Source organism: Aspergillus glaucus (assembly GCF_001890805.1).
Source record: "Aspergillus glaucus CBS 516.65 unplaced genomic scaffold ASPGLscaffold_18, whole genome shotgun sequence".
Lineage (NCBI taxonomy): Eukaryota > Fungi > Ascomycota > Eurotiomycetes > Eurotiales > Aspergillaceae > Aspergillus > Aspergillus glaucus.
In genome coordinates, this window is record NW_019170470.1 from 455,592 (window position 1) to 479,349 (window position 23,758).

The following is a 23,758-nucleotide window of genomic DNA, read 5'->3' on the forward strand; positions in this document are numbered from 1 at the left end:
TTCCACTGCCGTATCTTATTTCCTCTATTATTCTTGCACATCGGACATATGTAGCAGCAGTAGTAGTAGTAGGAATGTAGTAAATTACTTCTCCACATCGGATAATTGCCGGCAGTTATCATGTCGATCTCCACATTATGACTGTCATAAACTGCCAGACGGCAGATGAGCCCGTTCCTACTCTATACACAAGCAGCCACCCTTCAAAATGATAGAACCCTGGAAACAACGAGCAGAAGCCAAGCGCCGCACCATCCTTGAATCAATCCCCCAGAAATGGCGACTTTCCCCGGACTCAATCCCCACCGCAGACGAGCAGCCTGATATCACCGGCTCGTATATGCATCAATTCCTAGAGCAAAGAGAGAATGAGATTACGGAATGTGATGCAACAGTGATCGCCCAGAAGACGACGTCCGGGGAGTGGTCTGCGGTGGAAGTCACTGAGGCGTTTTGTCACCGGGCTGCGTTGGCGCATCAATATGTACGCTTCGCGGGTTATATAAGAGATATGCATTAAGACTAACTGATTTAAAGGTAAACTGTCTCCACGAGTTCTTCCCAGAAACAGCCCTAGAAGATGCACGCCGTCTCGATGCCCATTTCAAAACCCATCAAAAACCCACCGGCCCCCTCCACGGCCTCCCCATCAGCCTAAAAGACCAATTCAACATCAAAAACATTTCAACAACAATGGGCTACATCAGCCACATCGACCAAATTCCCACCACCGAAAGCGACCTAGTCCACCTCCTCCGCTCCCTCGGCGCAGTCCTCTACTGCAAAACCAGTGTCCCCACGGGCCTGATGTCCGGCGAAACAGCCAACAACATTATCGGGTATACCTGGAACCCCCGAAATCGACATCTATCGTCTGGTGGTAGTTCCGGTGGCGAGGGCGCGTTGCTTGCGCTGAAGGGCTCGCCGTTGGGTTTTGGGACGGACATCGGGGGCAGTATTCGTGTTCCTGCTGCGTTTAATGGGATTTATGGGTTGAGGACGTCTGTGGGTAGGATTCCGTATGAGGGGGCGAAGAATTCGATGGATGGGCAGAATACGGTTCCTTCTGTTGTTGGGCCTATGGCGGGGAGTGTTGGGGCGTTGCGGTTGGCGATGAAGAGTGTGTTGGGGATGGAGCCATGGGTGTATGATCCGGCTAGTTTGCCGATTCCGTGGAGGGAGAGTGTTGAGGAGAAGGTTAGGGGGTTGCTTTGTGGGGGTGGGGAGGGGAAGAAGATGGCGTTTGGCATGTTTGAGGATGATGGGATTATGAGGCCGCATCCGCCGGTTTTGAGGGCTGTTAGGTTGGCTAGGGAGGTTTTGGTTAAGCTTGGGCATGAGGTTGTTTTCCCCTAGCTTTGTATGGATGTTGCTTGATGGTTAAGCTAATGATGCAGGTTATCGATTGGAACCCCCCGTCCCACGCTGAAGGATGTTCCCTCGCGGTACGTATCCCGAACACCTCAGCAAGTCACTAAACTAACTCTACCACAGTATGACGCCTACACCCTCGACGCCGGCCACGACATAATCACCCAACTAACCGCCTCCGGTGAAACCCCAGTCCCGCAACTGGCCTGGACCCTCAACCCCCCCAGCAAATCCCAGAAAACCGCCTCCGAGATATTCGCCCTAAACGTCTCCAAACGCCGCTGGCAAAAAGCCTACATGGATTACTGGAACAGCACCGCTAGCCAAACAACGACAGGAAGACCAGTTGATGCGTTTATCTGTCCGACGACGATTATGGCGGCCGCATTGCCAGGGAAGCATGTGCATCCGGGGTCCACGATGTTTGTGAATATGCTGGATTATTCGACTGTTACGTTACCAGTTACGGATGTTGATTGGGAAGTTGATACAGTGGAGGCTGAGGGGTGTGGGTATTCATTTCCTTGTCTGATTGTTGGGGTTGTGCTGATTATGACAGATGATGTCCGGGACTATGAAGGTGCGCCTGTTGGGTTGCAGTTGATTGGACGGCAGTATGAGGAGGAGAAGATTCTTGTTCTTGCTGAGTATATTAGCGCGGCTTTACGAGGCGAGGATGCTAACAGCGGACATTGGTAAACTGAAGAAGGGACATGGTCCATAAGGCCCAGGGGATAGAGGAAACATGCACAAAGTGCTGAGAAAATCTTTAAACTGTGACCAATGTGCTTCAGGACGACACAGTGTAGGGCTGGGATTCCTCGAGAAACGAAGTTGCTCACTTGGGATTGTGAAGAGGACAAGTCTCTGATCATTGACGTTCCTTCCTAAGGCACAATCTCGTATGTCCTATACTTCCGCTATATATGAATTGTTGCTGTATATGCTTGTATCTGTGATGGATGCCTTATGTTGTAATCTGGCATGTACGCGACTACGACACATGACATCGCGGTCCGAGCTTCTTAAAGACGCGTCCATTCACCTTGCTCTGCGCGTGTCATCTTGAAATCTCTCAAGAAGCAGCGCGACACGATTGCTCTGGATATTCCTCACTCCGGACTTACTCTTACTAGTTGAATATTGAATACTGAATGATGCTGAACCCACCTGTACTTCTACAAGCGAAACCCCATCTGCCTGGAACAACGTGGCTGACATTGTGCATTGACAGATATCATTCCCTATTTTCCAGAATCCCACCAAGCGCAGACGCATAGCTTCAGCTTGCATAAATTGCAGAGAACGCAAAATCAAATGCGACGGTAACACACCAGTATGTGGCGCCTGTCAAAGGCGTGGTGGCAATGATACGCAGCCATGCGAGTACCGGGTTAATGCCGGGAGTAGTACTGCCAGCTATCAAACTGGAAGAGAGTGAGTTACTTGGCTCTTGCTAGGGAGGAGGGAATTAGCTAAGCTGATGGGAGTTTCTAGCTTAGGCTCTCCCCAGAGAAGAAGGGAAGAGTTTTGCAATCTGCAAAATGGGATGGTCGGAGATCAACACAGCAGACCCTTTGGGGACATGCGGTACACCCCAGCCAATATGCAGGATAGTCAGGAACCTGTGAATGAGATATCGCCTGTGTCGAACACACTTAACCCCAACCGCGCCATGGGAACTCTTGTGGACCCTTTCTCTATCTCGTCTTCGTCTAGTTCCACACCATCCGTTCTTTGGGATGAATTTCCGCTCCCAACACGAAGAGTAGCGGATGGGCTTCTGGAAACATATTTCAAAGATGTATATGTGTTCTACCCTTGGGTCCATAAGAAGAGTTTCATGGACATTTATGATTTACAGTGGTCCATTCATATTGACAAGACTTCATTTGACTCACCGGATGTCGGTCTAGGGGGCGGAGAATGTTCCCGGGCCATATTTAAGTGCGCATTGAATGCGATGTTCGGGCTGGCGTGTGAATTCTCGACTCTGGAGCTAGAGAAGAGACTATGGTTGTCTCAGGACTTCTACAACTGTATGAAGGGTCTGCTGGGAATCAATGTCTTTAACGGTGGAAGTCTCGCTCATGTACAGGCTTTGCTCCTCGTGGCTCTGTATCTGCAGTGCACGCTGGACCCCAAGAGATGCTGGAATGTGGTGGGCATGGCTTACCGCATGGCAGTTGGACTTGGGTTATATCTAAGCAACCAGCCTAATGATGGTTTGGCTCCGGTCGAGAAGGAGATGAGATGGCGTACCTGGTGTGCCTGTGTACAGATGGATATGTGAGTTCTCTCGGATCTAGACCTTTACCATATTCCATGCTAACCCATCAACAGTACCGCCAGTATGATCGTGGGTCGTCCACCAATGACCCCTTCTTCCCAAGATATCCCACTACCATCTCACCTGAGTGACGAACAATTACAAGAAATGGATGACCAAGGGGGCACGGAACATGCTAGATTGATGGCAGCGGATCAATTCTTTTACGAGAATATGAGGCTCACTGCAATACTGGTCAAGATTCTCTCCAAGATATACCGAAGTCCAGACCCCGGGTCACAGTCACATGTAGATATTCAGGCAATCTTGGATATCGAGTGTGCGTTGGAGGATTTCCAATCGACGCTTGATCAAGCGCTTCACTGGAAGATGTCTTATTCTGGAAAGAGCAAAGCATCTGAAAGGCACTGTACCATCATTCAATTTAGGTATGAATGGTGGATTCTGCCTATCCAAGAAGATTATCGATTCGATACTGACTTGATTAGATTTTCATATCTGAAACTCCTAGCATATCGTCCTGCGTTCAGCGAATATTGCTCAACTGTGAAAGCCAGAACCCGGAGATTAGAGGATGAGTGGATGGACGATGCAGGCCCTACAGCAGACTCTTGGAATACGCTGTTTCTGGAGAACTGCGCTACGAGATGCGTACGAGCTGCGTGCAATGTCGTTTGGGCATTCAATCTAAACATTATGGGAGATGCTTGGTGGTACGGCGTATATTGTAAGTCCTGGCTATCAGTCTAAAAAAAAAAAAAAAAAATCGCTTATGCTAACAGACAATCCGTTCCAGATTTGTTTACAGCTGGTATTATCCTCACACTTGCTGATGGGAGCGGAACTACTTTTACTTGGACCGGTAGTGAGGATGAAAAACCAAATATTTGGGAACCATGCTTGAGTTCGCTGTACAAAATGGCCCAGGACGTTCATCCATCGGCGAGCGATCTCGCTACTGCATTGACCGGACTCAGAGATCGTTATGTGCCATTGGAACACTACCAGGGTATATTTTCTTTCCTTCTCGCTTGATCCATTCGTATCACGCCCTGACGACCTATCTAGGCAATCAATCCTCAGCTCAGAGGCAGCGCCATTTAATCACACAATATGGAAATCAAGTCGACAATTCGGATGACCTTCGAGACTCCAATCAAATGAACTCGTTAGCTGAAAATAACGGGGGACTATGTAACGCATTGAGTCCATTAGTCTCGAACTGGGGCAATGCGCTTGGGGATATAATGCTTCCGGCGAGGCTACTGCAACGGGTGGATGATGGGATTATGGTGCCGAATCTATTTTGATCGTGCATACACGCGCATTGCGATGTGATGTCTGCATGGATGTGCAGGTTGCGTCAACCTATGTCAGCTACTGTATCTAACCCAGTGATAGAATATCATGTATCTATAATGACTCGTCTACAAATAGTCTAGACTGGATAACCGAGTCCGTTAATCATTCGAGTCACGTCATATATCTCAAGATCTTCAACGCATGCAAATATCATTTCCAGTAAGAGCCAACAACACCAGCCATCTATATACGTAACCCCATAATCTATCTCCATGATATACAAAGCACGGATCACAGAGTACCCTGGCCAAGACCTCCGTGGAGAAGTATACTCTACCATAGTACGGTAGTATACACATCCAGCGAAATTTGTCAATGAATCACACCATCTGGTTGGTCCATATACGGTGGCGTGGCCCATGAACAACTTCCTGAAGGGGTAAGAGGGTGAATCTGCAGCTCTACTTGTACGTAGTACTCCATATTATGTGCTCACGGAGCACGGTGTAACTAGTTAGTTACTCCGTTGTCGTGATTAATCAATTGTGAGAAATGACAGAGGCAAGAACACTACGACCACCATGCATATGGCTGCCTGGACATGCAGAATGGCGTGAGTTTATTTGGATGATGCTGCATAAGTGTTTTCTCTTCCCATCTGTATACATACTTGTAAGCGCAGCGGATAGCATCACCCCTATTTCCGCAATCTCCGCCGGGAGTGCCGAAAAGGGGCACCAAGCTTTCTGCAGGGCTAGATGTGTTCATACATATCACCAGTAGTTCATTAGTTAGTGTATGCGGAATACTCTGTACGAGTCTGTGCTTTTTGGAGAAGAGCTGAAAGGCAGCAATGATGTGACCAAAATGGGGAATACGAAGTACGCAGGTCTCATTTCGCGCATCGCCACCGCGTTTCAGATCGGCCATATCGCAGCGCTTTTTCGGTCAGTGGTTCATACCTTACACTACTCCGTGGCGCAGACATGGAAGTTACCGATAAACTCTTATTCACGGGAACGGGTCGAGGGTTTCCGTGGAACGGTCAGGTACGCAACAAGTACGCATCATAGACAAGTGCCGTGTGTACCAAAGTCAATACCGACATGATTTGTAAATTGACTTTGAAACCCAAGGAGACCAAGATATGAAAAGAAAAAGCAAATTCTGGATCTTGGCGGCAAGCACCGAACCAGATGAAGATATGACACAAATTCCGAGATCTCCTGAGTCAGCGGCCAGAGTCTATATCCAGACGGCATTTGAACATTTAAACTCAAAAAGAGGATTTGTTGGATCTTGTGAGCAATCAAACGTAAATCTCTGCGTCTAGAGAGTCATAGGGACAAGGGGTCCGTATTCCATACGTAGTAGGGAGCTGTGGGATTGATCCGATTTATCGGTTATCGCTTTCCGAAGGTCTGTCGGTGTGTTCCTGAGTTTTTGCAAACAATAGATTATCAACGTTAAGAGTCAATACTATCGAGAGAAGGTTTTGCTTTATTCAAGCTATGGCCAAGATGCATTATCACGGGAACAATTTCTTTTTCTCTCCATCCCCGCGGTTAGCAGCCCTGTAGCCCAGACGGAACGTGCAGAGACAAGACAATCGAAAAAGCAACCTTGCCGAACACGAGGCCTCTGCAAAAAGGATTCAATCCTTGTCATGGATCATCACGAGCCCTGTAGGGGAACAAGCATTCCGAATACATGCAGTAGCATTCAACGTGTTTCTCGTGGTCAATGGAATCTTAGTTTCTTGGTATAGCATGGCTTTCTAGGCATGGCCCACGCTGGCAAGAAGACGTTTGCAGCGATCATTATCAAAGCTCAGGAGAATGTCTCAGTTTCAGGAGCTATTGTATGCATGCTCCGTACGGAGTACTCCAGAATATGTAGTTTTCCATGAATCGTGAACGTCGGCACGAGCTCGCAACCGTTCTCCAAAGAACCGGGGTGATGGTTCATGGTCGGACTATATACTCAGTAGAGTAATACCAAGAATTTCCAAGAAAATAGACCCGGGATTTTAGTTTGCGTTGTTTAGTCTCAGAACAAGCAATGCCAATGATATGGTTCATCGCGAAGCAATCAAACAAGACTTGTCCGGTGTACATCGGGGCCTACCGATAATTGACAGCCAATTGATTGCCGATAGAGCTGCCGAAATAACCTGGAACTGATGTACTAGTCTGGCTAATAAAGAGGGGATAGACAATGATGATGACGATGGTGTACTTGTCGAAGGAATGCATCCGATTGACAATAATAACAAGAGGAACCGGCGATCCTTGGCTACACTCAATCCAAATTGGCAATAGTTATCGTAATCCGTATGCTTGTTTCGCATGTCGCATGTCTTTTTTTCAGAGTTCGCCTAGCTAGCTAGTTAGCAATAGAGTCGAATTTGTCAAGATTATTACATATGGGTGCAGGAACAGCAATTGCCCTCAATGTACCTCCGAGGGGACATGTATTCCGCAGTGGACCGGACGAGGAAGATCGTGGGAATGTAGGATCAAGATCTTCAACAGTTACTAGTCAGTTCGCTTGTTGACAGAAGCCAGAATACACGCATTCTGAACAGTGCTTTCAGATACGACTCGTTAAGGAGAATTTGAGCGGGACTCGGTTGGTGGTTCCAAGGATCAATAATGGAGCCGGGGCATTATCCGAGCGGTGTTTGTATGGATAACAGCATGTCACGGAGGACATTCCAGGTAGGGAAATGGTAGCAGATACCAGGTCATGGTACAGAATAGACAGAGATAGGAAAAGGAGAGAGTGATTTGTTATGGTAGGGAAGAATAAAAAAAGAGCAAAAAAGAGTGACCAGACTGGGGCTCGATCCCAGGACCTTATCGGAACCAGTTATTGAACTGTTAACGATACGTGATAACCAACTACACCATCCGGCCATTGTTGAATAAAATTTGCACTGAGTGTTATATTAGGATGACTCAAATATATCCATGTGAAAATACCTCAGCCTCGGACCTCCTGCTACCACCACTAATGCACACTCTCAAATCGATCTAAACGGCGTCCAGTCGGCTCTCTTGGAATGTGTTGATCTCACGCCATGTGGGTTCGCTTACATTCCGAGAACCATTGCACGGCAAGAAGAAACCGACGCTTCTGTGGGCAAGGGTGTTGCTTGTTACGGAGCGAGTCTCTTACCCTACAGGGTACGAGCAACGTTGGATGTCCCTATGATGCTCTGAATTGGCTTTGACAGCCGACTCTCGAGTCAACCCAGCTAACCTTGTGTCAGCTATGGAGCAGATCTTCAACAAATGAGGGACTTTGGCCACTGTGGCTGTCCCCTGAATCGTGACCGGGGTTGACAACGGTACAGTCCTAGCAGACCCAGTCTACGGAGTACCAGCTTAGGAGAAATGCATTTTTTCCTTTTTCTTTTTTTATCATGTTACGTAATTCCAACAGCAGAGTGCAGTACTCTGACAGTTACTCCGTACTCTGAAGGTATCCTTGCGGGTGTTGGATATATATTGCAGTTCGGATTTACAGCCATAGGATTCCACGACTTCCACGGAAATTGCCGTTAATATACTCTCGACCCTGGGTACATATTGAATGCAATAATACGTACTCAGTATATACATATGCACGATTAGAGATTCGGTGTACTCAATTCTGGTACCTTTGAACCTGACAATCGTCTGGCCGGCTCATATCCGACTGAACCTTCTCGGCTGCTGAACCTTCTCGGCTGCTGAACCGTGGTCGGAGAAGAAAGAACCTTAACGGCCAAGAAGCCGTACCACATGCCGACAATCGAACTGGAAAAAGCTTGTTCCCGTTTAATTTCTTTTTTCCCCCTTCTCCGGTTCACTGTTCACGGTGACGATTGGCAGGAGAAGCATTCCCGGGATCGTTCTAGCATAGCTGTTCGGGATAATATCAGCAAATTCCGGGGCACACGGTGCTACAAATATTTCCTCGGTACGGAGACACGGAGTCCCTGTGTGTTATGTACGGGATAGTTCAGACATCCCCATAATCATCGAGCACACACCAGAACGACTTGAATGGCAGCTCTATTATTCCTTCGATCGACCGTGTGGGCCATTGGGTCTTTCTGGAATTAAATCCCTTTGGTTGCCTCGACCACGCGTGATTATTCAAAATTCCCACACCCCCTACCATACAGAAGCCAGGAAGAAAAAAAAAAAAAAAAAACCTGCAGAATCTTGTTCGGTCTTGGGCCTCCACTTGGTGTCTCCGCGCGGCTTAGAATGGGCTGTTTACCATATGGTCGGTCTCGTTCTCTTTCTTTTTTTATTTACCCCTCATGCCATGCCGGTGGGATTGAAACGGGCAATTCATGATGGAAGAAAAATACTGTAATTAATGACTTTGTTTGCGATCGACTGCCATAGTCTCTCTGGGATCTACTTCGTGCAGCTGCAAGCCTCGCACTGTCCTTCACGACTGTCTCGGTGGTGGCGTTGAGCTTGTATCCAGGTCTGGCGTTTCTGGAAGATTGCCTCCCTTGTGGCCAATGTAGAAGTGAAACTCGACTTGTCAATCTCTTGCAGCGGAGACAGTCCAGCGGCATGTCTGTGCTCATTCTCTGCTGATGCATTATTCAGGGAGTGTTAGAGAGTAGAATAAGGATACATATGAGGAGTTGCATGCAGATACACAGGCCATATGGACAGGACCTCCTATATTTGCTTTGATACGGAATACACCTCCGCACTAGTAACTTACTACCACTCCTTTCCCCCCTCATCTCTCCCCATCTCACTTTCGGTTCTGTTTCCGTGAAAGATTATTTCGGCGTCAGCTAAACCATGGTTGGGAGCCCCTGTCTTGGACTCTTAACAAGAACCCGCTGTGGTCCCAGTGTGGAGAAGAATATTTCACAGCCTTTGGGCCGGCAACTCGAGTTAATATCCGGTGGATACGGGTGGTCTGCGCACGAATGCATCATTCGCCGCAGCCAATGCACAGCAGAAGACAATCTATACCAACTGCAGACTATCTCCACGTCGTCACCCACCATGGGCTGTCGGTACTAGTGCAGCTCCGACAACGCCGCTGCATAGGGACAGGGACAAAAGTTTTAGGGTTAAGTGTCCCCTCTCCTTTGGGATTCTTCCGCCTTGAATTTACTTTTTTTTTTTACTTTTTTCTATTCTCTCCGTTCCTGTTTTTGGGTCTTCCTCCCAATTTCTCTTTTTCATCTGGCAGCTGGACATAACTGCCTCTTTCGTGCGAACCTTTTCGAGTCAGTGTCACTGACAATTCCCCTGAAGAACAGACTTTCTCCAGTTCTTCAATAGGTTTGGACCGCAGGTTGGGTCAAAATAAGATCCGGTGACTTCCCCGGCCTGGGCAAAAAAAAAATAAAAATAAAAATCGAAAAAGAAAAGTGATCTATCCCATCATCGTCTGGGCGTCGACTTCATATCTATACATCCCGGAGAGTCTTTTATCGTCTCCCAGTCGCTCTTTCCCCCCCCGCTTTAATTCCTGTCGACCCCCGGAGGATGATCATAGTGTTTAAGGTGTTATCGGTACAAGATAGTTCACAATGAGTCTTGCAAAAGTATTGCTGATGTCGCTTGGCGACAGCGGCATCAGCGACCTCAGCGCCCACGGTGATATGTTACGACGCCGGGCGTTCACTAAGGAAGGGGAGCCCGTCATGGATATCGACCCTCTTCCTTACAAACACCATCAGGGACTTATCGCCGTCTCGGTGATGGCCATTCTCTCCTTCATAGCGTCCGTCATCCTCATTGGGTTCGTCACCTACCGAATGCTGTTCTGGCGCTCCAATTACGCTCGATACATCGGTTACAATCAGTATATCGTTCTTATCTACAACCTTGTCTTGGCCGATCTTCAGCAGTCCTTGGCTTTCTTGATTTGTATAAAATGGATCGCAGAGGACAGGATCGAAGCAGACACGGCAGCATGTTTTTTGCAGGGTCTCTGGCTGCAGATTGGAGACCCGGCTAGTGGTCTTTTCGTGCTTGCCATCGCTATCCACACCTTCCTTCTCGTGGCCATGGGCCGGAAATTGAGTCACCGTGTTTTCGTATCAGGAGTCGTCGGTATTTGGGCCTTTATTGCCATTTTGGTTATCGTTCCATTGGCCGTTCATGGCCGATATGTTTTGATCCCGTCAGGTGCTTGGGTGAGTAATTGCATTCTGTCGACCTTCAGTTCTTCTTCGAGATTAACCGAGTTTTAGTGCTGGATCAGTGAAAAATACGAAAACATGCGTCTAGCGACACACTATACCTGGATTTTCCTTGCCGAATTCGGTACCGTTGTCCTCTACGCCATTATGTGGTTCCAGCTCCGTCGAAGAATCGCCCAGTCAGCCATCCTGGGAAGCAGCCATACGGAGAGTCTGAAGCGTCTGCGTCGCGTTATCGGATACATGGTTATCTACCCGATTGCGTATATCGTCCTGTCTCTTCCGCTGGCCGCCGGACGTATGGCCACGGCCCAAGGTACCACACCGAATGTGGTCTACTTCTGTATTGCCGGTGCTATGATCACCAGCTCTGGTTTCGTTGATGTCCTCCTGTACACCCTGACTCGTCGCAACCTGATCATCGAATCCGAACCCAGCAACGACCGCAGTTACGGCAAGTTCGCAAGTAGCAAGGGCCGCAAGACGGACAACCACTTGACGACCATTACCGCCGACCCCAAGCGCCTCGATGCCAGCCAGATGGGCACCCGGATATACCACGAAGATCCGGATCACACTGTGCGCGATGGGTCGACCGACAACATCGTGCAGCCCCAGGGCATGGAGTTGACCCCCATTGGCAAGGTGTACCAGCAGACCACGATCGAGGTTACCTCAGAACCAGCATACCCATCGGGCGCGAATAGCGACCACTCCAGCAAGGATTCCATGGAGCATCATCATCAAGATGGATTTCACGAGCCTTCATCCCGGATGTGGGGAAGATGAGCTGCTTTCATTTCATTATCACCGTACTGTTTTTTTTTTTTATGGCTGGGACACTGGGATGTCATTTTTGGATTTTATGCCCACGCGGTTACGTTCTCTTCATACCCCTTCTCTGTATATTTCACAATACGTATTTCTTAATGTCTCCGTCCTTCTCCTTTTCCTTTCCCGTGTCCTTTTACCCCCTCTTCCATCGGTTTTTTTTTTTTTTTTTTTTTTTTTTCTCTTTTCGTGCAACGACTCTCAATATCTATACCCTTCTGGATTTGTATATATAACTATTTTGGACTACCTTGATAAGGAAAAACGATCCCTCAAGGAAAACCGCCTCGAATCAATAGGATCGTGGCAGAAATGGATACATCATTGGCAATAACGAACTCTACTGAATTGAATTGATAATATGATGCACAACTAACTTACCTAAAACACAATATGAAACACAATTGCCCGGCCCTAAACAGTCCACCTCCAACTCGGATCCTTCCATCCCCCCACAAGGCTCTCCGTCGGGACATCAGCAGCTGTAAGTCGAGCCCCCTGCAATTTATTTCTCCGATGATTATCGTACCGAAACCACATCCCCAGGCTCAGAATCACAACCACGCCGGTCACAAGGAACACGCAGTTGACGATCAACGCGGGCAAGTACTTTGGCGCCGTGCGATCATCGAATGCGAAACTTGACGGGATGCCAGCGCAATTCGCAGACCCAGCCATCAAACCCACAATCGCTGCTCGCGAACTCTCAACGGGCACGTTATTCGTATGCCAACTGTGAAACAGCGCTGTTGGCGCAAACGCACCACAGCATAGCAAAAAGCACCCGAAATACGCAACAGCTTGGTGTTTCTCCGCATCGATGGCGATGAGAATAACGTACCCGACGAACGTTATCATCAACGAACCGGCAAGATGACACGAGCGCTCCCGGAAACGGTCAGACGACCAGCAAAGCAACCACAAAACAACCGTCCCTACGGCGTATGGCGCCACAGTATACAAATTCGTCTTGACAGTCGAAAACCCCAACAACGCAACCATCTGCGGCAGAAAATTACTAACAGACGTCTGCCCAATCCCATAACAAAAACAAGCAACAGCCCAGACCGCAATCCGCCAGTCCAGCAGCGCGGACAGCGCATCACGAATATCCAACGCATCACCCGTCCGTACAGATCCATCCTGCAACAATCTCAGCTGTGCAGTCCGCGCCTCGAGTTCATTGAACCAGTGACACTGCGAGCCGCTTTTCGGGAGGTGCCAGATTGCAAACGAGGCGACGAGAAGCGTGCACCCGCCTTCGATGAGGAAGAGGTATTGCCAGCCGTGTAGGTGGTTGTGTTTTAGTTGGAAAACGCCGAAGGAGATGAGGCCGGAGAAGGCGCCGGCGATGGTGACGGTTCCGTAGAAGATGGAGAGGCGGAAGGCGATTTCGTTGCGTTTGTAGAATTGGGTTAGGTAGAAAATTGTTCCGGCTGGTGTGGTTGTGGTATTTAGTTGCTGATATGTGGGAGTGTAAGTTGGATGTGATGGATGGCTCACCCATGAAACCTGCTTCGAAACAGCCCATTAAGAGTCGACAGATTAGGAGACCGGCGAAGTTATGCACCGCGCATTGGATTAGTGTGATTGATCCCCTGTTCTGTTACCGGACGGATCTATACAGGCCCAGGGTTATGCTCGACATACCATCCCAACATCATCCCCGGAAGCATAACCTTCCCACTATACTTTTTCAGCAGGAGGTTTGATGGAAGATCAAAAAGGCAAAACGTGACATTGAAAACCGCGAGAATGATGCTATACTGGTTTCCGCGAAGATGCAAGTCCGTGTCTAGGCCGTCTGTTTTTGCGTTTCCTAGATTGCTCCGGTCGAGGGAGTTGAAGAAGTACATGAACGAGACGACTGGTAGCAACCTGAAGCGTGTCAATGGCTGTCATGGTTTGGAATAATTGGAAACTGAAGTGGTTGCATACTTGAAGTCTAGTTTTCGGAGAATGGATTTTTCGACCAACGGGTCGATTGCTAGGGAATCACCGACGTTGACGCCGGATTCCTCTGTTACGAGGACCGGCTGTTGCTTAGTATCTGCTTTTGCCATTTTGAATTTGATACTCTCTTGTTTCTATCTATATCCGTCGGGAGGTGGCATACCTCCATATATACCCCCCAACTTTGTGTACACACACAACACTCCAACCCTGCATCACCCTCATCTGCACTGACCTTCATGATAACCACGACGACAAGAAACGTTATCAACTTCTCGTTACCGAACATTGGCCCATCCACGGTCTATCGCACGTCAGAAGTAGTGGCGGTTGGTTCCGAATGCAGATAAGATGTGATATGATACCCCTCACGATGCATCTGGACTTTTGACAACATCAACGACACTGGACTGAGGAATGTCATGGCGAGTTTTTATTTACTTCTGATATTAACTGGGTGATAAGATATAAAAATTCTAGAGCCTGCGGGGATATCGATCGCAGTTAACATCGTTATAAAAAAAATTTGGGAGGAACGGAATCGGGACGCAATTACAGCATGGCTAGCGATACTCTGGCGCAAAAGGACTCTCCGATTATTATTGTTGGAGCAGGTGTATTTGGCCTTAGCAGCGCGATTCATCTAGCGCAGCGAGGATTCAGCAATGTGACTGTTTTCGACAAACAGCCGTACCATGAGACTCTGTATGACTTTGAGAATGGGTGCGATGCTGCGTCGGCTGGTAAGTCGTGTGCTCTTTGATATCTTGATGGGTAATTGACAAACGACAGACTGCAATAAAATCATCCGCGCTGCATACGGCGACGAAACCTGGTACCAGAATCTAACACTCAATGCGATCCAACAATGGAACACCTGGAATCAATCCCTAGCTCAAGGCCAAAAGCTACCCCCGGGAATGACCACAAACGATCGTATTTACGTGAACTGCGGCAATTACCACATTGGCGACGAGGGTCCTAATCCATTTGAGCAGCGCTCGATCGCGAACCTTACCAAGGCTGGACTGGGCCATACGCAGTACCTTTTCCATGATTCTGAGGAAGTGGGAAGAGCCAAATCAGACGGACGTGGGCATGCAGTTGACCCATTTCATCTATCGAAAGAGGGGGAGGGATATCAAGGCTACTTTGATGCCGTGGGCGGGTTTGTATACGCCGACAAGGCATGTCGCTATGCCTTGCATCTAGCGCAAGAACTGGGCGTCAAGTTCATCCTCGACAAACAAAAAGGCCTCTTTGGGCGCTTCTACGAACCCAGCGGAGCCGTCCAGGGGATAGTCACATCGGACGGCGCAATCCACAAAGCCGCCTTAACCATCATCGCCTGCGGCGGCTGGTCACCCAGCGTCCTACCCGAGCTCGATGGCCTCTGTGAGACCACAGCAGGATCAGTCGCAACGATCCAAATCCCAGCAAACAATCCGCGTCTCCGACAGCGCTTCTCACCTGAGAACTTTCCCGTGTGGCAATATAAAGTCCGCGCGGGAGCAAACGGTAACCTCTACGGCTTCCCTATCGACGAGAAGGGTGTGATGAAGCTCGGATATCGCGGAACGAAGTATACGAACCCGCAAGTCCAACCTACCGGTGCTGTCCGTAGCGTGCCTATTACCCGATGGACTGCACCAGAAACCATCACCGGTCTTCCTGAGAAATCTGTGCAAGTCATCCGCACGTTCTTGGATACGTATCTCCCAGAGCTGCGAGAGAATGGACTACATGTTACCGGAACCCGCTTGTGCTGGTACACTGACTCGTTTGATAACCAGTTCGTGGTGGACGCGGTGCCGGGAAAGGCCGGTGTTATGATAGCCACAGGAGGAAGTGGCCATGCGTTTAAGTTCCTCCCGGTGCTAGGAAGCTTCGTCGCTGATCGCATCGAAGGCGGTGCCAAGAGTGCCGTTGGAAAAGAAATGTTGCAACGGTGGCAATGGCGAAGTCTCCAGGGTGGCGAGAAGCCAACAAATGCCATTATGAAAGGATTAGATGATCCCAACGCACTACAGCGAGTGCATCTATTGTATGATCTGAGCGATAAAGCCAAGCTATAGCTAATTCTGTAGTATAGTCACCGATTGGGAATGGTGCCATAGATAGTAGTGATACCGGGATCTGCTCCCGGGATTTGCTATTTTCGTCGCGCCACCTTCTTTGTTTCCAGAATCATTTCAATTATTTTCTCTTCTTTCAATTGTGATTTATCCATAATGGAGTCATTGGCTACTATAGATTCCCGTCCTGCGCGTCGGAAGTTCAGCAAACCGCCTGTCAAGGTAGCTTGTCTATCCTGGTATGCCCACTTATCAACCCTATACCCGACGAGTTGACAGATTAACGGATCAACGCATAACAGTCGCACATTACGAATCCGCTGCGACGGCGAGAACCCATGCAAGAACTGCGTCGGCAAGGATGCGAGTTGCTCCTATGTTCCCAGTCGGCGTGGCGGACCACGAAATTGCCAGAATCGCAAGCGAAGACGGGAACCGGTGTCGATTCCGGTAGTAGCGAAAGTGCCAGGCGCCGATCCAACCGTACAGGAGAATGACAGGTCGGATACACATACCACGGATACGGAGGAGAGAAGAAGTCAGCAGTCGTCGTCGTTTGAGGCCAGTGTTGAACAGACGTCTCTGTCTGGGTCTGGCTTCAGTTCTGGCATTGGGTCCGATGATGCGGATTGGTTCCATCAGCTTATGGATTTGAGTGAGCCTGGGGCGGGTTTGAGGAATGTTGAGATGCCTATTGCGGAGATCGAATCGATCTTCGATTCGATATTTGCTGGGGAGCAGGGCGGTACTGATATACCCGATGCGAATGTGCATTTTCCCATGGCGGATCTTGTGCAGATATACGGGAGTTATGGGGATATGTATGTCGGGATACTCATTCGTTCGATGGTATGCGGTGCTAACGGTTTAGTCTCGACGCCTACTACATCTTCATCCACCCATACTATCCCATGCTTCCACAACCCGAACGCCTTCCCGTGTATAACCGTCCATTGCGCGAGAAATCGACGTTCCATCCATCCAGTCCACTAAGTCTCGCCATTGCATCCCTACTGGTTCTCATTCCGCACCCAGACGAGAAAGACCCCTCGCGTCCCGAGTACGTGAAACTCCGACGAGACACCGCGCATTCATTCGCACAGGCTGCTCTCGAGGCAATAGAGGTCGATTCAGAGCTCGTCGCTTCATCCAGCGACCCGTCAAGTGCTCTCTCCGAAGGCGTGCCGCAACTTGACCGTGATCCGTTCCATCCGTTCGTACCAGTTTGCCTAGAGAGTGTACTGGCATTGCTCCTGCTGAGCGTGTATGAGTATGCGCAGCGGGGGAATATCAATAAAATGCGAAACCGGGCTGGACAGGCATTGACAACTGCGATGAGTATTTCGTTGCACGAGACGGTTGAGGAGGATGAATTCGCGGAGGCGAAGCGGAGGGCTTGGTGGATGACGGTATGTCTCCCTGTGGTGCTGTATTGTCAAATTTACTGACAAGGATGTAGTATATGGCTGTATGTCAAGGGGCTATTGTCAGCAGTGTAGTATGTCTATCCCATATCAAAACATTGGACATAAACTAACATACGCAGCCGCCTGTCTTCAACGTATACGACCCACGCTTCGTCACGCCATATCCAGAGGTAAGTCCTCCACATCCCACCTTAAAAGCACTATGACTGACACATAGTATAGGGTTGGAAATTCCTCATCGAATCCCAACAAACAATCCTCGAAGCAACAACCTTCGTGCACGACCTTGACCAAGCAGCAAAGAACCCCTACAACACATCCTGGATCTCGCAACGAATGCAAGAACTCGACAGCCAGATTACCTCCATACTCCTTCTTTGCAAAGCGTCGTCGTCATCGTCGATGCCGCAGACGCCTGTCGTGGGGTTGGATTCGCCCGAGGTAGCAGCATCAAAGGCTATGGGGTATATAGCAGAGATCAAACTGCAGAGGTACGTCACTTTCCTACAAGTATAGCAATGGAATGAAGTTAACGAGACCAGCGCGCGGATAAAAACCCACCGCTTCAACGCCTTCAAAGACATCCCCATCTTCCGCCGTCGCCACTGCGACCTCGAACCCGTGCGAGGATCAGCCTCAGCCTCAAACCCAGCACCAGCACCAGCACCAGCACCAGCACCAGCACCAGCAACAGCATCAATAACCCCCTCCTGCTGCCGCATGACCATCCCGCCCATCTCCTCAATCCCATCCCCTGAGAACTCAACCTCAAACTCAACCTCCTCTTCCACCTCTATACCATCGATCAAATTCCCCTTCTCCTCGCACGCTTCGTCAAAGATCTGCCTCCACGCTGCACTAAGCATCGTCACATTATTAGATAACCTGCCCTACCCGAATCCCACTAACGAGATTCCATGGACGATACCACCGTATCTATCATGGAACTCGCGCGTCGAGATACCACGCACAATGCCGACGTTCGCATGCTGCGCTATGCAGTCTGGATATGCGTTGCTAATGCTATGTTTCAAGGCGAGGGCTTTCAACAGATATAATAGCAGCGGTGCCGTGGATGGTTCAAACACAAGTACAAGTAGCGGAAGTCCACCACTAAACGGATTCATGAACGAGTTACAGCAGAATCTGAGACTCGTGGTGAGGTGTTTGGGGAATTATTCGATTGCGTTTGAGGCGATGCAGGGGATGAGGGATGAGATTTTGGGGGCTGTGGAGAGGGGGTTTGGGGAGTTTGATTGATACCAGGTTTGTTGCTTTGCATCTGGGCGTTGGATAGCATTTGTTTGGGATTGAATGGACATCTCCACTGTATATATAGACATCGTACATGTTTCTTACGATTATCGTTGCAGCCAAATCAGTAAAGTACAAATATGTGCAGATCATCTATCCCATACCATTTTGAACATGTTTACCACGCTATGTTGAAAGCATTAATCTATATACAACCCCTACAAGTAAATTATTTCCCCAAAGCAGACTGAATACTCCCCCTCAACCCCCGGAATCCCTTCGCAATAGCATGCCGCCCATCGTACAATGGGAAAACAACAACACCCGCAAACGCAATAAACTGCCAGATAATTGCAACAGTAACCCAGCCTGCAAAGAACGGCTTGTTGAAGATCCAGTTGCGGTACAGCGGCAGTGGCCACAGCACCCATGTTAGCAGCAGGATGCTGATAAACGTGATCCATGCGATGCGGTACCAGCGGTGCAAGTGGCGGAGGGTTTCGGCGTCGAAGGGGGATGAGACGTTGTCGAGGTCTGTGGTGGGTGTTGTTGATGCTATGGGTTGTTTCTTGTCGTTTTCGGAGGACTCTCGTTCTGATTCGGTTTCGTTGGGTGATGAGGATGGAGGAGAAACGGATTGTTCGTTGAGTTCGATGCGGAGGAAATTGCGCCAGTCGAAGACGTAAGGTTTGTAGAACGAGATGAGGACAGAGTATAGCGCTGGAGAGAACAGCGCGGTTATAGCACCGTAAATAGCCGGCGCTTGCTCCTGCGTTGTATCCATGTTGAGGACGCCGTACATCGAATACGTCGCTCCTAGCCAGACTGCTATCCCGGAACCCATACCTAGAAGTGGAGCAACCACTGCGGCGAGCCGTGTCTGGCGGGACCAAGTCAGGGTAAAGATGAGCGGCATAATGCCAGGACATGTCAACATTGGGACAAAGTAATTAATCCAGTTCATGTTGGCACCGCCGTAGTTAAGCGCGAGGGAGAAGCCGGCGATGAAGACGCCGTGGAAGCACACGGCCAGATGGCTAACGCTAACCACTCGTTTATCGGTAGCTTTTGGACTGATGTATGTCTTGTACACGTCGAAGGAGAGAATACTGCTGACCGCAATCATCGACGAGGAAACAGTACTAGTCAGGGCCATGAACATCAACAGGAAAAAGCCCACCACACCGCCACTGCCCAGTAGAGCTTTGATGGTGTAGGGCATCACGAAGCCAGTGAGTACTTGGTCTTGCGTAAACGGATTGGGATAGGTCGGGAAGACGGGAAGAGTATGAATGACGCGGCAGGATAGGCCGATAACGGTGCCTAGGGCCCAGGGGACGCCGAAGATGCACAGTGCTGCCAAGTTATATCCGGGGACTGTAGCCTTGACTTCAGTTGCAAAGGACTTTTGCCAGAATGCGGTGTCCTGCGAGGATTAGCAACTAGTGAGTAGGAAAGTAAGAAAAAGGGGCATACCATGACGACAAGAGCAAGATTTCCGAATGCCAGATCAAGACCGAACATGATACCACCCTTGGATTTCATCGTCAACAGCGAGCCAGCATAATTGCCGCTCACGCGATCTTCAAGAGCCATCACTTTGTCGTAAAGTCCGTATAGTCCGCCAATCTGTTCATGAACAAGGACACCAAAGGTAAACCAGAGGATCAGGACAAGCGCGATAGCCGTGTGGAAGAAGTCTGTCAGGAAGGTGGCTTTCAGACCTCCAACGGCCGTATATAGCACCACTATTCAATTAGCTTCCGTTCGATTCTTTCTGATTTGGTGAATGGCGCTAACCTCCCAATGGCACGAGAATGGTTGCCGCCGCAAAGTGCATTCCCGAAATGCCATGGATCAATTGCGAGCCGGTCAGGATCATGCTGGAGCATCCAAAAATGTTCTGAATCAGGTTCAAGCATATAAAAGCAATATGCCCTATATGACCGTACCGCATGCGTACGATTTCGAGCGAAGTGTGTGCGTAGGGTACACGGATCTTGGACAGAACGCCCATTACGGCCATCAGGGCGATTTGGAAGCAGAGGGCTGATCCATACCACTATACGATCATCAGCATATGCTATACTTATGAGTCTCGGAGAAAGAAAGTACCATTGGGGCAGAAAGGCCAAACCGATAGCAATTGAGAGCCGAATTTACGGTCTCGTTAATCCACATCCACGACGAAAACACCGCCGACGCCGTTAAACCAGTTCCCACTGTACGATTGGCGACCATGAACATCTCTGATTTGCCCGAATCTTCCTCAAGGTAGACCTTTTGTAATTTGACCGCGATCAAGATAACAGCGCAGAAGAGCACGGCGAGGCCGATGAGTAGGCCATACGCTGTGCCCTGCGGTATGAGTATGACATTGCCGTAGTCGACCGCACCCATATTGACGATTTTTGCATAAAATTCCCCGGCGACATTTTAATGAGAGATGCGATCGCGGGTACTTTATCGATTTTGGCAGCTGCTCGCGCATGGCGGTGGGGGAATGGCGTTATGACAGGCGGTTTCGTCCAGGGCGATGGCGTGCAAATAGGGCCCGATTGCAATGAGATAAGCATTCCTGCCCACCAAAATAGTACAATTGAAGCATTTTTGGGCGGTTATATGCGATGCATGGCATTTACCAATCACTGCTGTCGTAACAACCTGTTTATTACATTCAATTGGGCAGCGCTCATTTCCAACTGATGTACTGTATCGGTGCAGTCCCCGTCACCACGCCGCGGTAAATGGGGTATGGAGAGTATTAGCGACGCGTTGTTCAACGAAGGCGACCATAAAAACTGATTCAAAAAAAAAAAAGGCCCGGCGCAGTCAAGCTGGATCGTGCTGAAGCATTATGACCTCTGAATGGCACAAAAGAATAGTATTGTGAGTGGCATCTCGTCAAGTCCTCTCATTCGTCGCGACCCTGATTGCAACAGATTATCCCTGTCAGTGCTTTTTCTCCGACACGTGCGCCAGGATCTAGACTTGCGTGTGTCAAATTGCCACATCAAGGCACCATGGTTATGGAGTTTAGCGCTTCCAAATCGAGTACTTCTCGACGAACACGGGCGGAAGTCCGGTATGAGGTGCGAGTCCACTGCGAAGGCCATTCTCCCAACGCCTTAGACTGTCGGACAGTCTCCAATACCTGTGCGCTCTCGACATATCCGGCAATCTCGTCTATATCACTGTGTTGGCTGAAAAGCAAAGGAGAACTAGGCCGATCCCGTCGCAGGCCCGGGCTTTCTCAGTCGCCACAGCTCTTGAAGTGCTTTTCATACTTGTCGCTCCAGCAATAAACCATCACGTCTGAGCATTGTCTCTACTATCGACACCAGGGTGAAAATGCGACTGAGGGAGCGTGGTGGGTGGCCGTCGCGACGACCTTGAGAGTTGCTTCGTCTAGCGTTGGGTTTGTGAGTCTTCTAAAGTGTAGTTTTTCTCGTCAGCTAATCGTCCTAAAGCAGATTATAGTCGAGAACTGATTAATACCTGATATCTGTGTCCAGCAAGGCGGTGGTGGTCATTACGTTGAAGAACGATGGTCAGAAGAAGCCGGTTCAGTCATGTGATTAGGGTCACCTGCTTCCTTCCTAAAGTGAATAACATATCGCTCAATAACACGAGTCTCTGCTTATTAAACATACGATGAATATCTGCTTCGCTACTTCGCCAGTCACTGTCCGCTGAAGCAACACAACACATATGACGTCTCTGGCCATCCCCCAGCAAGATCCCTCTTGAACCCTGCTTTCTTGTGCTACTGATGCCGTTGAATGTATCACTACCCCGCGTTATGATTCTCGGTTCACTGTGATATATACCCATTGATTCTGCCTGTTGGTATTCCCAGAATCTTAAACTTGATCTCCATCAGAGAACTGCGATCCTGCCTCCTAAACACGACCAAACACAAAACAGCAACTCATAGCAGCAAGATATTCAAGATGGTCATTGCACAGACTACTCAAGGCATCTCCTCTACAGGCCGCTGGGTTATACAAAACCGGAATAAGTGGTCTGCTCCTCTGGGTACGAGAAACCTCTCGCTTCCTTCCCGGCTCTCCTCTTTACGTGTTTTTCACCGGTCCTCGAAAGCTAACAGACGACAGACAAAGCAAAGCGCAAAACCGCCCTCCTCCGTCGCTCTCTCATAGCTCATCAGCCTGTTTGGTTTGCGGGTGGAGGTGCGGCGTACACAACTGTGGGTGCGGTCTATTTGACGTTACGGTATTTGCGGCGGATTCGGTGATGGTTTACGACGGATGAATAGGGAGGGTAACTTGGGAGGAATACTTGTCCACCGGAAGGGGGTACAATCACACTTGGGATCAGTTGATATGGCATGGGCGATATCAGAATTAGGGTCTGCGGAGATGGTCTCGTGTACATAGTGCCTACTGCGGAGAACTGGTGAAACCAAATGACACCACTCGTGGAACAGTTGCACTACTATGCCATGATGTGACCTACATCGTGCCATATTCTGAGGAAGACAGGCTGTTGTTACGCAGAATCAAGATGTTGGAAATACCCGGGTTTCGGTACCCTATAAAGCTGGTTCCATTTGCCTTTCAGAGCACAAGGTATGGTCGACTTGAGACATTGAATGATTGCACCCCCCGAAGCCACAAGACACACAAGACAACATCTACTAAGCGATATTTTGAGCCCCTAGGCCGAAAGTAGAGCCAGGATCCTCTTATGCATCACCCAGCAGCTCCACGACTCCAGACATGGGTCACAATCCGCACCAAACACCACTGCATATCGAATTGCTAGTTTGTTGATAGGATAATCGATATGAGATGCAAGTTGGAGGGAGCTGAACAAGAGAGTATTGAGTAGTCAACTGGGAGATGGATGAAGGCACCGTTGTCTATAGAACCTCTCTAGCCAATCAGATCGGATCCTTATCCACATAAAGAGAGCCAACCCTTTTTGAGGTATGCATTAGCATAATTACGACCGCGGCAGTGTGGATTTTCGAGAGGCTCTTCGCTACGCCAGGCACAGTTTGGTGGACCTTGTAGCATAAACGAGACGACTTGGATCGCGGGTAAACATGGAG

At 49.1% G+C, this 23,758-nt stretch overlaps 8 protein-coding genes and 1 non-coding gene across 9 annotated transcripts; 6 read left to right on the forward strand and 3 right to left on the reverse strand.

Annotated features, from left to right (window-relative positions):
* Positions 1–208: 208 nt before the first annotated feature.
* On the forward strand, positions 209–2,307 carry ASPGLDRAFT_76211 (uncharacterized protein; the record flags this gene model as incomplete). The annotated part of the gene is made up of 5 exons (XM_022549840.1): positions 209–484; positions 538–1,341; positions 1,398–1,445; positions 1,495–1,879; positions 1,931–2,307. 5 exons carry the CDS (start codon positions 209–211, stop codon positions 2,068–2,070), a joined length of 1,653 nt encoding a protein of 550 aa, XP_022398368.1. The 3' UTR covers positions 2,071–2,307.
* A 455-nt stretch (positions 2,308–2,762) lies between these two features.
* ASPGLDRAFT_50211 (fungal specific transcription factor domain-containing protein) lies at positions 2,763–5,139 on the forward strand. Its single transcript, XM_022547260.1, has 6 exons — positions 2,763–2,808; positions 2,869–3,660; positions 3,715–4,089; positions 4,150–4,388; positions 4,458–4,670; positions 4,730–5,139. Exons 2-6 carry the CDS (start codon positions 2,978–2,980, stop codon positions 4,969–4,971), a joined length of 1,752 nt encoding a protein of 583 aa, XP_022398369.1. The 5' UTR covers positions 2,763–2,808; positions 2,869–2,977; the 3' UTR covers positions 4,972–5,139.
* Positions 5,140–7,792: 2,653 nt separating this feature from the next.
* ASPGLDRAFT_t130 lies at positions 7,793–7,881 on the reverse strand. Its single transcript has one exon. It is a non-coding gene; the product is annotated as a tRNA-Val (tRNA).
* A 2,669-nt stretch (positions 7,882–10,550) lies between these two features.
* Positions 10,551–11,930, forward strand: gprC (the record flags this gene model as incomplete). The annotated part of the gene is made up of 2 exons (XM_022541111.1): positions 10,551–11,135; positions 11,193–11,930. 2 exons carry the CDS (start codon positions 10,551–10,553, stop codon positions 11,928–11,930), a joined length of 1,323 nt encoding a protein of 440 aa, XP_022398370.1.
* Positions 11,931–12,386: 456 nt separating this feature from the next.
* Positions 12,387–14,035, reverse strand: ASPGLDRAFT_37986 (uncharacterized protein; the record flags this gene model as incomplete). Its single annotated transcript, XM_022544889.1, has 4 exons — positions 12,387–13,408; positions 13,476–13,570; positions 13,623–13,850; positions 13,911–14,035. 4 exons carry the CDS (start codon positions 14,033–14,035, stop codon positions 12,387–12,389), a joined length of 1,470 nt encoding a protein of 489 aa, XP_022398371.1.
* Positions 14,036–14,484: 449 nt separating this feature from the next.
* On the forward strand, positions 14,485–16,000 carry ASPGLDRAFT_37987 (uncharacterized protein; the record flags this gene model as incomplete). Its single annotated transcript, XM_022544890.1, has 2 exons — positions 14,485–14,668; positions 14,718–16,000. The coding sequence occupies 2 exons, from the start codon at positions 14,485–14,487 to the stop codon at positions 15,998–16,000; spliced, it is 1,467 nt and encodes a 488-aa protein (XP_022398372.1).
* Positions 16,001–16,156: 156 nt separating this feature from the next.
* On the forward strand, positions 16,157–18,687 carry ASPGLDRAFT_37988 (transcription factor domain-containing protein; the record flags this gene model as incomplete). Its single annotated transcript, XM_022544891.1, has 7 exons — positions 16,157–16,239; positions 16,303–16,821; positions 16,872–17,409; positions 17,460–17,498; positions 17,547–17,597; positions 17,650–17,918; positions 17,970–18,687. 7 exons carry the CDS (start codon positions 16,157–16,159, stop codon positions 18,685–18,687), a joined length of 2,217 nt encoding a protein of 738 aa, XP_022398373.1.
* Positions 18,688–18,910: 223 nt separating this feature from the next.
* On the reverse strand, positions 18,911–21,081 carry ASPGLDRAFT_132116 (sodium:solute symporter family protein; the record flags this gene model as incomplete). The annotated part of the gene is made up of 4 exons (XM_022541102.1): positions 18,911–20,107; positions 20,158–20,429; positions 20,482–20,743; positions 20,797–21,081. 4 exons carry the CDS (start codon positions 21,079–21,081, stop codon positions 18,911–18,913), a joined length of 2,016 nt encoding a protein of 671 aa, XP_022398374.1.
* Positions 21,082–22,515: 1,434 nt separating this feature from the next.
* Positions 22,516–23,225, forward strand: ASPGLDRAFT_50222 (uncharacterized protein). Its single transcript, XM_022547261.1, has 2 exons — positions 22,516–22,719; positions 22,800–23,225. The coding sequence occupies exons 1-2, from the start codon at positions 22,635–22,637 to the stop codon at positions 22,937–22,939; spliced, it is 225 nt and encodes a 74-aa protein (XP_022398375.1). The 5' UTR covers positions 22,516–22,634; the 3' UTR covers positions 22,940–23,225.
* Positions 23,226–23,758: the final 533 nt, after the last annotated feature.